At 38.9% G+C, this 17,477-nt stretch overlaps 2 protein-coding genes across 17 annotated transcripts in view; one reads left to right on the plus strand and one right to left on the minus strand.

Annotated features, from left to right (window-relative positions):
- The window catches only part of LOC111242848 (uncharacterized), a 164,911-nt gene that overhangs the window by 51,681 nt on the left and 95,753 nt on the right, over window positions 1-17,477 (minus strand). For 3 of the 9 annotated variants that reach the window (XM_086978082.1, XM_086978078.1, XM_086978081.1), the window contains exons 2-4: window positions 15,399-15,864; window positions 14,854-15,265; window positions 8,395-8,608 (exon numbers count right to left, since the gene is read on the minus strand). The exons of 1 other annotated variant lie outside the window; for it this stretch is intronic. The gene's annotated coding sequence lies outside the window, so the exon portion shown is untranslated. The remainder of the gene's footprint in view (window positions 1-8,394; window positions 8,609-14,853; window positions 15,266-15,398; window positions 15,865-17,477) is intronic. 5 more of the 9 variants (XM_086978083.1, XM_086978085.1, XM_086978080.1 and 2 more) reach the window with 4 other exon arrangements.
- LOC111242844 (long-chain fatty acid transport protein 1-like) overlaps window positions 1-17,477 on the plus strand; it is a 65,426-nt gene that overhangs the window by 2,794 nt on the left and 45,155 nt on the right. For 4 of the 8 annotated variants that reach the window (XM_086978076.1, XM_022787719.2, XM_022787720.2 and 1 more), the window contains one exon: window positions 412-867. In XM_086978076.1, coding sequence (XP_086834202.1) covers window positions 820-867 — 48 coding nt within the window. In that variant the 5' untranslated portion in view covers window positions 412-819. The other 4 variants (XM_022787726.2, XM_022787723.2, XM_022787722.2 and 1 more) reach the window with 3 other exon arrangements.

Raw genomic sequence — 17,477 nt, forward strand, 5'->3', positions numbered from 1 at the left:
TGAGTGTCTCTATCTTTGTTTTTATCTTTCTATTTGTTTCTGTGTCTAGGACTCTGTGTGGGTTTTGTGCTCTTTCGCGACAGCACGCAGCTTTAGTCTGAGTCTTGGAATCTCTAAGCGCGCCTCCCCTGACTTGTAGCGCCTAAAACTTAGGGGGTAATGAAGAAAAGTTTCAGCAGAAAACAAGTAAGCGAAGCCGTCTCTCTCTGTCAGTCTCGCCTTGTGGCGACAAACATAGCAAAAAATTATCATCTAAGGTTTGCATCATCAGTGGAGGTGGATCCCAAGTGTTAATTCGTCCATGTGCAACGATTTGTGAATAACTAATATTGTGTATGTGTTGAAAAAAGTTAAAAAAAAAGTTTAAATAAACTTTCGGTAACAAAGGATCTTGTGCTAATTCATCTGCAGGTGGTGCCCTTCATTTCGGCAGCTGTGAATCTCGTACAGCGGAATAATTGGTGAAATAGCTTATTGTGTCGTGCGTGTGTCGGGGCTTTGCAGCTTTAGCTGTAGAGAACAACAATAACAGCAGGAAGACGACTTCTCCTCGAGGTGCGAAGGCGGTTCGATTCATTGAGCCCGAGGTTAAAATCAGTTGGGAACGAGGCTGGTTTCTACAGGGATTCGTGCGCGGGCCCTTCACGTGCCCTGGAAATTCGGCAACGGCTGGAGGGGCAACGCCAATAGTGTGCGGGTGTTAAGGATGTGGCTCAAAGTAGCAGGTGCGTGTGGGCTACTGGCGGGGGCCATTGCGGCAGAGTTTTCACTCAATCAACTTTTTCTTCTAATATTCATATATTACGCGGCTACAGGCGGATGGAGATTCCTCTGGATCGTCTGGGTTACAGGATGGCGCGATCTCCGGTAAGTGGCACTGTGAAAGCATTTCCATTTTGGTGTTTAGTTGAATAAGTATAACCTTACGTAGTCATTTTTTAGAGGTAGCGGGCACCGTGAACCGGCAAAATCAAATTACTGCATACGCATTGTTTTTCAAGTATGCTTCTGCCACGCCCCCTACCAGTATACATATAATGGTTCTCAGAGCAAGAAAAATTAACTGTAGAGACTTAAAAAATTAAATGTATGCTACGCTAAAGTTCCTAGTCTCTAGAAACATTAAATTGGTGATAAAAAAACATTGACTTAAATATCTGTGTACCGCATAACATATTCCACGTAAGTGCCACTAAACAGCCAAAATGTACGTTTACTATATGCTATATATATTCGTACACCGATGTCCGCTAAAAAAATGCAGACAAATTACTAGTTGCTTTGTCATGTGCATTTCTTTTTCGCTTGTACTTATTCAGAATAAAACAATGTGTTTGTTCATATGCTGATGTGATTTGCGTTTGCAAATTTCCTTTATTTAAATATTTCTTCAAGTATAGAAAATTTATCATAACCTAGAAAACCAGCAGTTTTATCCGCCGTTAATTTGGCTTCATTAAATAGTCCTGTATACGCACAAATACACTTAAATCATGACCTTAGAGGGATTTGGTGATAAATTTTCCCGTTATCCTCTGGCAATTTGCCAGGCGTGATTATACTATCACAACCATTTTTCTTGTCCAGTAAAGCTGAAAAATATACGACTTCATATCTTCATACAGTGAAGGTCATGGCCGCGCGTAACGATAAAAACTTCAGTGATAAAAACGATATTTATATCGTAAAGAGGAAAGTCAAATTTTTTATTGTAAGTTTTGTGTAGTCGTTGAAAAATTGAGCTTTTGGCTGTTTCAGAAGTTTCGAATATAGCATTTTGTAAGAAGTATTCAGCTGAGTTTCAAAAATAAAGGTATATTCGACAAACACTTTCGTTGTCTACATAAATATTCAATAAGAAACGAAGACCTTCACGCAAACAAGATATATATAAGAGCGCCGTGACGATTTTTTGCCGCCCACAAATGCTCACGTTGTTGTTACAATGCTATGACATTTATAGATTTTGTTGTTTATATGCTCTTGGCGGTCCATAATTTGTGATTTTTCGAGTATTTCATTTTAACATTCTAGTAATATTACTTCAGTAGTATTCCGAAACGTCAATTATGACAACCTACACAGTTCCGTTCGTTCCAGACTTATCTTCTATCTAATTAACTGCAGGTAGCGTGAGTAGATCTGCCTGAAGTCCGTCTTATACTTCTGCTATATTGTCATATTATAGCATTTCAGAATGAATTCTCTTTGTTGATTCTTCGCTAATGTCCATTATTTCAAACTAATTATATTGTGAATAATAATTCAGGTAAGAAAGATATGACCCGTCAAACGGTGTATTTTTTTTGTATCACACTGTGTGTATCCATTGTATCAGACTAACAAACCAATCGAGAATCAGGAATGATTCTAGTAACGTTGGTTAGTTTTTCCACTTTCTATCGTCTTGGTGGCCGTTCCCCGCAGTCGGCATCTGCCAGTCTGTCGCATTTCTCTCTGGGCCACTAGGTTACCCGTGGCATGTGTATGCTCGCCGCAGCTTGACGCTTATCGGTCGGCACCTCAAAGGGCTATACGAGCTGAACGTTCTTTCCCAGTAAGTATGAGCGTATCGGATATAGTCAGCTGATGTATTGCTTATTCGGGTCTAACTGCAGTGTTGCTCGTGTTATTTTAGTAAATCATTGCTGGCAATTGATGGACAAAAATGACCGATTGGCTTTGTGGTAAATGTATGTATGCATCTTTGTATACCGTGTGTGCCTATATATCCTTTTTGTCCGTTTTTCAGTCTACTTATTTGAAAATTGCTCCTTTGGTGCGAACATTTAGTTAACCAATTTTGTACGAATTCAGTAGTAATAATTCAATTGAGTACACCTGATGTACTTTTTCTACTATTCTTATGTGTCATCACGTATGCGTCGGACTCAATGACGAATGGGACCTAAAGGCTGTCGATCTGGGTGACGGCAAGATGAATTTTTGTAATATACGTAAAAAGCGATTTTGTTTCAGCTGATAGGATATTTACTGAACAACGTTGCTATAATCGTACATGGAAATCTAAAACACACATCCGGTTATACCGAATACCGCGATACCGCGATACCGCTTATAATATGACTGAAATGAGAAGCTGAGACGCTACAAACGTGACGATCTGGGATATAACTGGATTTAAACGGTTATACCAGTGATATGCTTGTGAAATATCAGCGAACATGAATTATTTGTTGTGTTTTGCTTCATTTGGTCACCTCACTTGCCTTTTTTGATATGTAGATTTGAATGAATATAAATACGGTGCTTGTATATTAAACGTTTATCACCAAACGCAAATCAACAAAGCAGTGTAAAATTATAAATTGCCTCCTGAGGTGGGTCAGATCGAAGGCTTGAGCTACTATTTAAAAACAAAGCATTTACCATCGAAGTTCCTTCAGAGAGCATTGGCGCGCAATGTACCCTGTTTAATATCTTACGGAACCCACAGTGCATAACAGGATCAATGTCGAAGACTGAGCTCAAAGAAACGGGGCCAATTTTTCTACAAGAATTATAATTTTCTTCTACATCTAAGTACATAGATACTTTCTGATGTTGATCCACTTTAAGTAAAATAACTATCCTTCTACCCATTTATGAATAGTTTGTTTATGGAGCACAAGTTTTTCTTAATAATGTATCAAAATATTCATTCAGTCATCGGCTGGCGCTTCCAATGTACTGTCTCGTAATATGTCGTACCTTGGTATCTTGTAAGCAGAGTGTCAGATTATTAAGATCTCATACTTTCTAGATCAATCTCTCATAGGTTCTGTCATCTATGTAAAATAAAAAGGATGATCTGTATTGAGAAGAGCTTCCAGGAATGAGGGGATCAAAGAACAAACATCAGTAATGATCTGATTTACTTTGCCACCACTCTCCATTTAAATGACGACATTGATTTTGGAAACAAAAAAAGTAAATTTTATATGATATTCTGTAGACTCTCCTTAAGACTTTTTGTTTTAAGTATTTCGCAGTTGATATTTTGTAGGATACCGTTTTTTAAGTCGAAATAGTCAGAGGTCAGTTTTCTGATGCTCTCAGCCTCTAAGAAATATTTTCAACAAAACGGATTTTGACGATCGCTTGCAGGAGCCAAATCTGGAGAGTAAACCGGGTAAGCGCGCAGTGGTTTTTCTTGGATCCTTAGAAGGCTGTCTGGAAAGAGGACCTTTTGCTTTATTTACCAAGTTGACATTAACATCGATGTTCAATAATCATTTCTCTAGAACTTAGAAGCTGATAATAGAGTACTTTCTTCATGTTCCGCCAGACACGCAGAAGAACTTCCTTTACATTAATGTCTCGCATGTCTGTGACTAGCAGAGGTCTTATGGTTCGGATGATCCTTCTCATGTAGCTGAAGATAGTTCATTCAACAATTTGCAAGGGCAACTACGATGCGGTATTATGCTTGTTCATTGAGTTGATGTTTCCTGTACATTTTCCTGCATTGTTTACCTTCTCGCAGGGCTCAAAACTGTCCGTTAAGTCATACTTAACAGATTAGCAAGTTTCTATTGAATTTAAGCGGCATATTCATCCTTTAGTGCCTAAAGTCCTTCAGCCTGAAATCCTTTGAGGTGTTTAGGCCGCCCATGAAAATTTTTTTAATGGTATTTACTTTCGACCTTTGCTATTCTATTTTGATATATGTTATGTCCTTTTTGTCTCTCGCAAGGTCGAATACCACTCAATCTTAGTACCAACCTGTAGCTTGGAGGCGCAAGTGATTGTTTGGTACCTAAATAGACTATCAATGCCTGGAACTTCGCACTGGGAGTGACCATTCGAAGCTGAGTTTGATTAACAAAGGCCAAGCTCGAATTGCATTTTCAATGATTTAAAGCCTCTTAATTATTTTCCGGACGGCAAAACAGTGCGTTAACATTGGAGAATCGGAACAAGCTTGCAGTTTCCACTCCCGTCTTAGACGTGACTCGAGTAATCGGCTCCGTTTATTGCATTTCTTTCTGAAGCGGAAGACCCAAAACTGATGTTGTAGGATACCGTTTTTTAAGATGTTGACGAAGAGAAAACGAGAAGTGAATTATCTCGAACATCGTTGCAATGACAGCAATCAATACAATGTAAGCAAACGAGACTGTCTTAAGATAGGGCCGCCATTTGTAACGGAAAATTAAAAAACACGTACATGCAGAATGAAGCAAAGATGTCCTAGCAAAGTGACCTGAGGACCCGACATCGCAACTCTGTTTCCTAGTTTCATGTGCCACTTCGACACTCATGATTATATTCTACATTGGAAGTCTTCCAGACTCTGAAACTAGACAATCAAAATTAGCAGCTGCCAGTTGACTGATTCCCTTTCATTTTTTTACTCAAGGCGATTTGAGCAGATGAAGTAGAGGCTTTTATAAAGATCTTATTTATTCTACATTGGACTCTAAAACTAGACCATGAAAGAACTTCTTTGCCAGCAGCAGCCTGTTGGGTGGTTACTTTTTTTTTCGTCTAGTTAGAACGGTTTGAAGAGGTCAGGTAAAAACTTTCGAAGAGACTTGCATAGTCGGTAGATCATTCTGATAATGATTCTATACGGCCCATAGCTAAGTTAGCAATCACTTTGCGCCCTTTGCGGCAGGGCCGATGCAGGGTTGTCACAGCTAAGCTATAGTTAGCATGACAGATCCTAGTTAAATAATCCGCAAGCAGTTCAATAATGGGAGACATCTGGTCAAACGTTTTTATGAGGTTGGTCAAGCTATAGGAAAAAGCCGAAAAAAGAATCATAATTCAACAAGGATCCTGCTTACGGCTAACTCACTGCGACTTACTCACAGCGGTGCCGTTCTCTGCCTTCATCTGCCTATCCACATTTCCTTGTCTACTTTTTTGTATCACACAGCAGCCACGAATTGAAGGCGAAACTCCTTGCATCGGTGATGCGTGTGAATGTATGTTTGTGTCGATGTTTCGGTCGCTCTATTGGTATGTTGATAGCATCGGCTCTAGCCCTGGCAGCATCGACCGGCTTCGAGCGAGATCTTCGGCCGACCCATTTTCTGCTCTTTCCGCTTTTTCGGTGCGGTAACCAAGCATCTAGACTTTGTTTCGGGTCGACCGCTCGACTGGGGTTTAACGAAAGTCTAATGTATTTGTCCGCTTCCTAGTGGTGTGCACGTCTACGTAGTGACTACCATTGCCATTTAGCAAGTAAAGTATTCGGCTTTTTTCTCTCTAGGCAATGCGGTAACCAGCATGGTTGTTATTCAGTAAAATCTATTGAAACCAGGGCTTTTTGTCGATTGGAGTTAATCATCCGAAATTCCCACATCTGGACTTGGGCTGTTTATGTTCAAAAGGGTTATTTGATTGCCATTGAGGATTGCTTTTCCAGCTTGCTTCATTTCTGGATCATGCTGATGTTTGTTTTTCGTGTTGATATTCCAGTTCCACTGGCCCGGAATAAAGGAGCCATGTAAAGAGATCTTCATGTCTTGTTTTCGGAACGAAACGTACGTCATCGTCGAAATAAATCACTATAATATTTATGCAACGGATGTTAATGGGAAAAACGACGTTATTCGCTGTAGCAATCAAATACATTTATCTATCTATCTATCTAATAACGAGCGTGTGATACGACACAAGTGAAAAAAAATAAACGACGGTACATAGAATAGATAAGTGCCCGGTCCACTTTTTTCTGCGCCAGTATTGTCTTCAAAGGCTTAAACGTGCTCTTTTCGAAGGATCTTTAGGACGTGTAACCCAGCGAGACTGCTTATTCAGTCAAACCATATCGTAAGTTTTTGGAAAAGGGATTACAATACTGAACTCAAAGCTATCCCGATCGACTAACTTCAGCAAATAAATTAAACAGTTTTCAAAACTGAACTATTTTTCCTCACTACATATATATATATAAAATGTTCGGTTAGATTTTACCTGAAAATAATAAAAAAAATTGCCCCTTACGTCTCGTGGCTCATTACATGTGACGTTTTATTTGTGCGGTAAATCAAGCTTTACCCCTTTACTTTTTTGTTTTCCGGTTAAATAATGACGAGCGAATCTTTTCGACGCCATTGGTGCGATTCGACACAACCAAAAGATTAGCGTCCATGCGCGCACACAAAAGGACACGGAAACGTCGACGGACGCAGAGTAAAATAATGTAATTTGTAATGATGTTACTGTTTGTGTTTTACGAGACGTATAGTCGACAGATAATGTTTCTTTATTCAGTATTGGATGTTGCTAGCTTTAATAAGCATTAAAATGCCACGGCTCCAGCAAGTGTAGCAATTTATTATAATCATGCATGGTGCGGTTTTATGATACTGATATTGAACTGAGTTAAACACGCGTCGGATATTTTTTCCATCACTATATAAGCTTATTCACTTTTTGCTTCTATGAGCGAGATTTCGTACACAGTAAAGTGCGAACCCTTCGGCCCTCTTATTTACAATGAAATTTTCAATTGCCAAGTAAGGTACACATCTAGAAACATCTTTGTGAACTCCCGATTAAGTATTACATTAAGTAATGTGGAAATGTAATGTATTATATTGTCTAAAATATATCCGCCCTGATAGTATAGAGACTTATACCTCAAATGATCTATCTGAACGATGAATGTAATGAGAAATTCGTGTTCATCTATTGAAATCGAAATAGCTGGAGCGAGCGACTAAGCTGCGGGCTGAAAATGAACAAACTGCGGAGAACGGCAATATTTTGAGAGAGTTCTATGAAAACAACATTACCACACGCTATTATTACACAACATTAACGATATATATGTAGTAAAACATTGAAACCTAGATGAACCTTGGCGGGTTGCCTGTAATGGCGAGCGCGCATTTGATTTCGTTAGTACTTTTTTTTAAAACAAAACGGCAAAATCAGGGCGAGACACAGGACATTTGGGTGAAAATTAAGTATTACACAGCTTGCTCACGTAGGGCAAGCCCTTATTAAAACGACAAATTTTCTAATATGCTCGAAACCTACCGTCTATGTTATGACGAATTTTCGCGGGGCTTCTGAGTTTTTCGAAAAAATAATTTATAGGAAGCAAGCTGAAGAATCTTCAATAGGGTTCTGATTTGAAGGGCTCGAAGATCAGTTGAAATTACCCAAAAAGTTGTTCTTGATATACATTCATTTTTTACATATTAAGTTGAAAACCATTTTGAGGAACAGATTATCAATTGTGTCGTCGAAATAAGCTCTAATGGTGGTGGCTCTAATAAGTTGTCTATAGACTTTCTACGCCTCTTTGCACCTCTTATGCTTATTGGCAACTCGAACCCTTGCATTTTTAGGATCTTTGGCCTGTTATCAGCCAAAATAAAACTCCCCGGCATGTACCGTATTTCAGTGATGCTCTAACATATCTACACCTACCAGGTATGTGTCCCAACATGCGGTGCAAGACTGTTCCACGCTGGAATACGTTTATCGAACACACTCGCGCGCACGCACCTCAACACACTATCTGAGCAGCTGCTTCCGTATTTATAGATTATCGCGAATTGGAACCGACGTCGAAATACCCGCGTAGTGGCTCCTAAACGTTAGATATCCGCTACCTTCGCGCTCAATGCTCCGCCGTCTTTACCTATAAATGCATGTAGAATTTTTCACCCAAAATGTCTGCTATTTTCGATTGCTTCCAACCTATTTAGGGGGGTCGAAAAACCTGAATAACTTTTAAAACGTGTAACGTAAATCAACGATATTTTTCTCATTACTTTATTTCATTACATTGATTCTACATGTATCTCAACAGCTATGTACCTGTGATTTGCCGTAATTACTTACCTCATTGATAACTTGCTTGAGGGAATCAGCATTAATAGCCGTTATGTTATCTCTCGTCATTTTTGCGGTATGGAAGCAGGCCAAATATTAGCCTGACGTAAAACTGGAGAATTAAAAGTTGAAGCCATTATCTGATTCTATCTTTATTTATCGGAATCTTAGTTCAAGCTTGGCGATGAGGTTGTGCGTTATTGTCGAGAGAACATAATGTGTGCTGTCGGTTGGCATGCTACACTTCTTTAAGACTTTTTAGGAGTTCGAAATATCAATTTTTTTTTGTTCAACGCCATTTTTTTGATGTTTCGTCTATAATGACGATAGGGTCTAAGCGCGATTCTGTTGGTAGCTTTTACGTAAATCGTGTTTTTCCGTATGTCCTGAACTTAATTAGTTTACGAAGAACCAACTCGTTGCTATTGCTCTTCATCTTCATTCTGGTACTACGTGCTTTAAGTAACCGCATATTGAGTTGACAAGTAACGTATTGTCCATACTCAACTTCACTCAAAAACAATCGTGATCACAGCAACTTATTCGCTCTGTTTAGGTCCTAAGTTGTAGTTACCCTTCCTCTGTGATTTTTAAGCCCCCCAGTTTCACTAATTTGCACCAGTAACGCACTGTTGTTTCACTAAAAACCTTTTTAGCTCAGTTGTTTAAGCAGTCCTCGACAGACTTAAGTAGTATCCGAACTTCCGACGAGTAGAAACTTAGTCAATGAACCTTAATTTTTAACTTAAATGATATCTAGACTCATTGGTTTTTGCTGACATTTACTCAACAGATTAGGTAAATAGTTAAAAGCTTGGTAAATTCTAAATGTTTACCGATGCAGGGACACAATTTTGATTGTCCTAAGAATCCTTGATTGTCCTGATTGAAGTTTTGCCTACTACTTTACGAACAAGTAAGATTACTATGTATAGCACGTACAATTTGCTCGTTATGCATTAGCCTTTAGCATCTTTTCTTCTGATGCCTTCGAGTACGTCAGAGGGCATTAGGCAAACACAATGAGTAAAAAGGTATCGGGCAAAGATGCCGCAGTTAGCTTTGGGCGGTCACGGCTTTCACCCCCGGGTGTCAGATTGATTTTATGTCGTTACTATCTAAAGCGCTGTCTAACGCTGGATGGGTGCGATTCCGCACTTCTTTAGCTATCCGATTTCGAGCCAGATGCTATACAGGTATATAGATACGTTCTATATGTATAGTATAGGAAAGAAAATAAAAGCATTACCAAGCACGAATTTTGTATATAGGCAGGCGGTGAAAAATTGCAAAAAATATTTTGTGAGCTCACTGCTACCGTTAGCTTACCGCATCACGTTACAGCTAATGTTGTACGAGTAATATTGTTTCATTATATATCAGTAGGATTAATTAATGCCGCTATTTAAACAGCAGTTGCCAAGTGAGACGAAATACACTTATGTATTTGTCTAAGATTTCTATGTTGAAACGTTAAAGAGATTTACAGCTGATCGTTGCTTTTAAGGAAAATATAATTTAAATAGAGATTAACGAACTCATATGAGTCAGATATGAAACTATATGACTTGCTAACGATTTCGTTTAACAAAACTAGGGGAGGATTTTCCTCTTCAAAAGAAATCATATTTTGTTCCAGAAGTAAAGGGAAGTTCTAGCTATATTGACGTTGGCCTTCAGAGCCAGCTTGATAGCTAAATCTATATAGTTGTTTTGACTAGAGCTTATACGATATTCAGAATTTTGGAATAAGTAATTGTTTATGGTCAAGGTCTGAGTCGAGATCACCCGGAGTACAATGCACTCGTCGGCAACATCAGATATATAACATCCATATAAGATGGTGCCCTAATTTATGTCGGCGTATAGTGGCTGGCTTTTAGATGTTTATTCAAAATGAGTCTTTCAAATTAGACATCAGTGGAATTTTTATTTTTATACACCCGACATACACACAGCCTCACTGTATCCCATACAGCCCCCATTTATAGTATGATCATTTATAGAACCCAAGTCACTTTTAGAAGACATCTACTTACTAGGACTATATTCGATATCTGACCTGTATGATGCCCAGAGTGTTCATAGATTTATTTTTTATGTATTTTTAAGACAATCACTTTCTTGTTAGAAAAAATGGCATGATCTAAAAAATAGTCAGTACCCATTTAATTCCGCAGTTTTCTACCATTGAATCTCGTGTTAGCTAATCTTTCAGTTGAACCATGACTGTTTATTGTAAAGGTAAGTGATAAACAAAATTTCTACTGTGGTAATTTAGATGAATATAAATCTAATCTGGAGTCCGCTGGCTACTTTTGAGGTGGCTTTATATTTCAGCATGCGTAAGTACTGAAAACTTTTCTAACTTGAGGACATACAGCTTTTGTGAACAAGTTGCTCCCGTTGACAGTTGAGGTGCCACTCTTTTTTATCGGTGAAAAACTTCTGCTCTTTCATATGCGAGTTTTGAAGTTGTCAATTGTGTAATCCGAACAGCCTTCCTGCAGGAAGTTGTACACATAAAACTGCAAAATACATTTTTCTTTTTGTAAGGAGGTACATTATTTTTGTAATGTACAGCGAACTGCGACAGGCTAAAACTGTTGTAAGTCTTGATTAATTGTACGCTGGCACTATTGTACAACGGGTAGGATTAACTTTAACCGGTACAAGCGCGCGTCTGAGAAGTAAGGTTGCCACTCGTTTTATCAGAGTGCAATGGCGTAAGCTTTGGCGGGCCTAGGACTGGTTCTGTAGTATCCGGATATAACGCAGGAACTCGAATGAACGTTTCGCCGCCAAATCGCATGAAAGAAGAAAGCTGTCACGACCACTTAACGTTAATCCTCGAAATAGTAGTGCCGGTAATGAGAGGTCTTTGGATCGCTGGCCTGCCATTACTGGGCAAGTGGACAGCTTGGCAGAGTGGCTGCTGTACATAGTGCCCTATCGCATGGGGTTATTATAAGCCAAGCTTAGATCATTTCAATGGAAAGTCTAGGTATAACGCACTATTTTATGACCAGCGTGCAGATAATTCGAATGAGATGTCGAACACCGCTTTTAATTTCTGGCATCCAGTCCACCGGGGATAGTCTTCGTGCTTCTGTCAGCTACGCTTCTACGTGCTTCTGTCGTAATAATTTGCTATAGGAAGTTGTTTTTACAGGATTCATTATTATAGTCAATCATCTGATAGCACGGAAATTTACTTGTTCTGGCCATATTGTCGGTATCAATATGTCGTTATCGCCTATTATGGATGCTCTGTAATGTAAAAAAACAGTACAACTAGTGGTACGGTGACATAAGTTCTCCGCCTCTTTATGAAAAACCACAACTTGTTCTTTGTAAACCACCGTCGCCGCGATGGTCGGACAGCCTTTCATTACAGGAGTTAACACTACTTGGTCTTTTTTCTATACGAGTGAAGTGTACACATATGGACACAGACATCCTTGTACCGTAAGGTTGATTGACACCTGCGAGTACGCAGACTGATTAGTGGAATTTAAGCAGACCAAAGTCATCTATTTAAAGCCAGCTCATATGCTCCGAAGTTGTCATGAAGGATATCTCATGATATATTATTCTGAGCATCATATTAATATCAAAGATATATTTATTAACTTTTCGATTGTTAGTTAGGGCATGCTAGGTGAAGAACCGCGTCAAATGCACAAATAAGTAGATTTAGTTTTTTTTTAGACATATGACCAAAGATTTCTATTTAGCTTCGTTCAAATAGTGACCATTATGTTCGATGAAACTGAATCCTTATTGGTCCCTTGGCTAACGGTATATTTGGCCCGATTTTATTTCAGATTTCATCGGTTTACTGCTAATAGATCATATATTCCGAAGTTTGTTTATTATCAAAGTAGCCGATCCATTGAAAAGTGCGTAACTTCCGATTCGTCCCTGAGAAAATCTAAAATGCTTGAGTTGAGAAAACTAAAAATTTTATTATACCACTTAAATTTGTAAATGTCATATGTCCCAGCCGAATCAAAAGATTATTTTTTCTAACAGTACGCAACGGAAACGCGTATCAGAAGCTAGAATTAAGGTCTATATGCGATTTGACTAACAAGCGAAAACTCCACGCTGTTTTCTTTAGATCCTTGTCTACCTACGGAGAGAGAGGGACTAGGGCTTGAGAAGCGAAATATTGGCATTAATTCCCTGTAAATAGGTTATTCCAATGGAACGGCATCTGTTGTTTACAGATAAACAGGAACAACAAGGTATTCTATTAGCAATAAGAGTAGCAAAGACAATCCGTAAAATTCATTGGGGACCTAGAACTAAGCGTAAAGGTATGAGCATTTTTTACCATTTTATGCAATGTCTAACGACAGTGCTGAATGTAAAATTGAAACACGCGATTTCGTCCTAGCGAGGTGGAGTGCTCAGCGTGGCGTTAAACAGATAGCCGCTGTTGCTTTTGCAAGCCACTAAGTTACCTATCAGTAGCACACGATGCATCTTCATCGTCATGGTATGTTGCTATGATTGCAATTTAGTGAGCCGTTGCCGTATGCTATACATTAAAATAATGACATTGCAACGGGATCATGGAGATGATGAGGAGGAGAATCTGCTCCGGATGATGATTTTGATCCCGTGTTTCCGTTACTCGTGATAATAATCGAGGCAATGGCTGTTTCTCTTGTAATACTGCCAAACTCACCCTGTAACCTATAGATGTATATTAATTGATTTGCATTTGGTAAATTCTCTTTCGTCTAATGACCGAGCCAAAAGTGCCGTCATTAGGTGGGCTTGTTGCCTTACAATCCTCCAAGTAAAAACGCTCGATAAAAATGTCAACCGATAGTGTGTATAACAATACTACACATCCGAAAACATAGGAAACACGTGTTTCTTTCTGCCACCGAGCTTGATGAGACTAAATCTGACAGGCATTTGCTGTTTTTAAAAAAGAATTATTGAACATCCTGTGGTATTTTCTTGGGCACTTTATGTTCGACACAAGCAAGCATTTTGTTTCGTACATAGGCATCTATATAATAAAATCAGCTGTTCATGCATCCTCTGCCAGTGGGCACCACTCAAGCGAAGGAAGATTCTTGACGATAATAATCTCTAACCTGGTTGTATTTTAATGTGGCCATTTTAATCAAGTTCACAATGTCTGTCGTCATATCAAGTTCATGTTTGCTATTTACCGTAGCGTTCTGTAGCAAAGAAGTTCACGAGCTCTGGCAAGCAAACAATTCGTGCAATACAAGAGTCTGACTGCCGAGTTTCCCCTTTCCATTCAATCCGCTACGCTATAGGCATCACCAAAATTTTAAAACTGCAGTGGATAATTTAGAAGACAGATTCTACTGCGTTTCCTACAGATAAATATTTGTAGTTTTACGTCTGGTGCTCTCTTAAGTAGCATATCAATGTAAATGACGATACCATCCAATAGAATAAGTCACCTAAGTATAGCCGTTTAGAGTTAATGTAATGTAATGTTAATGTATGCAGGTGCTCATTTCAGATTATGAGTAAATAACATTTCATATGTAACTATATTTCCGTAGAAATTGCAACGACTTTTTATCGCACCACGTAGTAAGTCGATAAATATGGATGTCTGGTTACAATATAAGAAGGATTTAGGTTTTCTTCATTTTGTGCCACTAAGCTCTTATTTGAAAATGACCCCATCCAAAGTGTTTTCTCGAAGAAATTTTATTTAAGTAAGCTGTCTTCATATCAACTCCTTTCAATCGAAATGCTTTTTCGGTCGTTAACTTATTCCACTCGCCTTAATACGTCTACACTACATTGTTAAGGCCGAGTTAAACTTGATTTAAATGCCTAAATGTGAATCCAAAGACGTCAATTGAAAGAGACGATCACGCTAAATTGTCTGTTCGAAATTAGCAGCTGTGCAATTGTACAGCTGCTACAACAGAAAAACAAGTATGATGACGTCAATGGTTCGATCGCGTATATGCAGGTTCGTACGGAAAGCTATACTTAAATCATGGTAACAAGCACAGATAACTACGTCCCTAAATAGCGTACCTTCACAAAAACAAAGTTGTGCGGTTTTATCGAGAACCTTCTTCTTCTTCTTCTTCTTCTTCCGCCGCTGCCAACGCCTCCGCTACCGCCTAGCGGAACTCAGCGAAAGCAACAGTTTAGCTGTTCTAGTAGTAGTTGTCGTCGTCGTCGTCGTCGTTGTTGCTATTGCCGACTAAAATCGGGGCAATATGCAGCGGCTGGCCCTAGACCGTCAATTCGCTGTTGAAGACCATATCGATATTTTCTGCTGTGTGGCAATGACCGCTAGCCGAGTTGAGAAGGAAGACGCTGTTCAATAGATCTACGACACGACAGGGCCGTGGATCTCGCTGGCAACATGCAAACAGAAATGTAAGCTTTTTTGCCAACTTGCCTTCATTTAGCATGACTGGTGTTGGCGCCAACACTATTGCTGCAATGTAAAGTACAGGGTAAGTGGTTGGATCAGACAATCGAACGTGAAAAGGCAACATTTTTTAGATGGACGAACTTATGTGCCGAGGTATATGTAACAGCATAAGGAATAGGCCTCTTTATCGGATTACCTGCTGCTGTAAGCTTTTTATCTCTCTGATGGCCAGATTAGCTGAAGCAGCAACGTCTTATCGAAGCGGGTAGCGTATGTCGAAGTAAGCGGTCCTGTTGTCTCCGTCAGTAAGGAGAGAATTTTCTTTTTTGTGCCATCATTTAATATTGGACTGATCAAACTTCGAGATTTCTTGTGTAAAGATTGCGAGATGAAAAACAAACAATAAGACCACACTAGCGAGTTTGTATTCCGAGTGATATTTTGGTTACCCTATTTAGTAAACGTCAGCTCGTATGTGCTTTCCGTATGGCTGCCTGAGAAGCGTATGTGAAGCAACGTTTGTTAAGTAAGCTAAGGCAATGATATTCTGGGTTGAGTCGGCGTAAGATAACAAGTTAGCAGAAGTTCAAATATAGCACGAGACAACCGCATGTATTCATAATACGTGCTAATAGTTTATGCATATTCAAAATCCGGTTTACCTGGAAAGATATATGGAAAGTAAAAATAACAAGATATTAACTTCCGTATTTTCCTGTCTTAAATGAAAAACCTATGACTCTGTTCAAAAGAAATGCATTAGATATGAAGAATGGTATATATTATCAATAGTTATTTGTGATGATAGTACGCAGCTAGGTTTTCCAGTCTATTAGGCTCAGTGCTGAATCAGCCATGACCGTACTGCATCGTATAAAAACCGTTTCCATAGAAAGCTGCGACATTGAAAAATATTGTTTGCCGCCATTGTAAAACCCAGCTTTCGACTGCACATTTCAGTTAGTGTCGTTATTTTCGAAAACAAATGTGAAAATAACTAAGAAAATTGCTGTTAAATCTTGTACAGAGTGGATGGCTAAGGGTCAGTCTTCAGTGTTGGAGACGTAGTTACGAACCTCAAAGCTGAAACCTGCACAAACCATGAATAATCAAAGTTTTTTAGGGAGTTTCATCAACAGATATCGATAAAAACCTGCTGTCGACTATATGAACGACTTTAGGATATATATTATACCTATGTAAACCCATAAATCAAATACAATACGAGTAATACAGTCGTTATAGTTGCATATACTCTTATTCGGTTCATTAGGAAAAAATAAGCCAACTGAAATAACTCAATTTAAAAGCTATTTCTATTTATGGGGTAGTCGGTTTGTTTTGGGTCATCGAAAATTTGGCTGGCTCGTCATAAGCATAAATGGCCTGAACGTTCCACGGATCCTCTAAGATGTTATACTGTTAAGAGGCCAAAAAGGCGACGTCGTAAGTAAAGTGCCAAACACTATTTCGAACTAAAGAAAGAAATAATATATACATTTTACTTAATTTCCAAAGGCTTACATTAACATTATCAAATAAGCTGTCATTATTTTAGATTGTGCAGTGAAGCTTACCTAATCTGCGATCAGCATCACGGTAGTAATAATAACACTAGATTGATAATTTATTGCGTTCTTCTATATTGGTAGCAGACCATTGTCAAAAATGGTATTTAGTCAATTCGCTAGAAAAAGATGCATGGATATAGGAGACAAACGAAACTAGCCAACTCTTCATAGATATCCTTTATGGAAAAAGTTCATAATAGAAAGCTCGTTTTTGTCTCTAATATTTCATGTGCATTCTCATGCGTCACTGCATAGGTGGGGGTGTAAATAATATGTGATTTAGTTTATTTCGGTTCGAAGGCCGCAAAAAGAATCGTACGTCTATGACCAGCCTTTATATGAGGTGTCGAAAACGATGCAACCGAAAAACCTCGCCTCGCAGACTGAGAGGTACGGAGATGAAGAAGGGGGTAGCGACGGGTTTTATACTGATCGGCGTAGCACTTCGCATTCCTAAGAATAGTATAACATTCATTGAAGCAAGCCTATTAGTGCTTGTATACGGTGTTTGAAACAACAATCTAGATTTTCTTAACGAATACTAATTACCTGTGTCTGTACGTTGATTTTTCATAGACGTCCTTCCAATAACATTGTCGTTTGCAGCCGCTGCGAAATAACGCGCAGACATCTGTTGCGTAAGTGCATCAGGCAGCCACGCAATGCCGTGTCTAGTTAATACCACGATTGGCGTCTGTCTGGAC

This window comes from Varroa destructor, unplaced genomic scaffold (assembly GCF_002443255.2).
Source record: "Varroa destructor unplaced genomic scaffold, Vdes_3.0 BEIS01000001.1, whole genome shotgun sequence".
NCBI lineage: Eukaryota > Metazoa > Arthropoda > Arachnida > Mesostigmata > Varroidae > Varroa > Varroa destructor.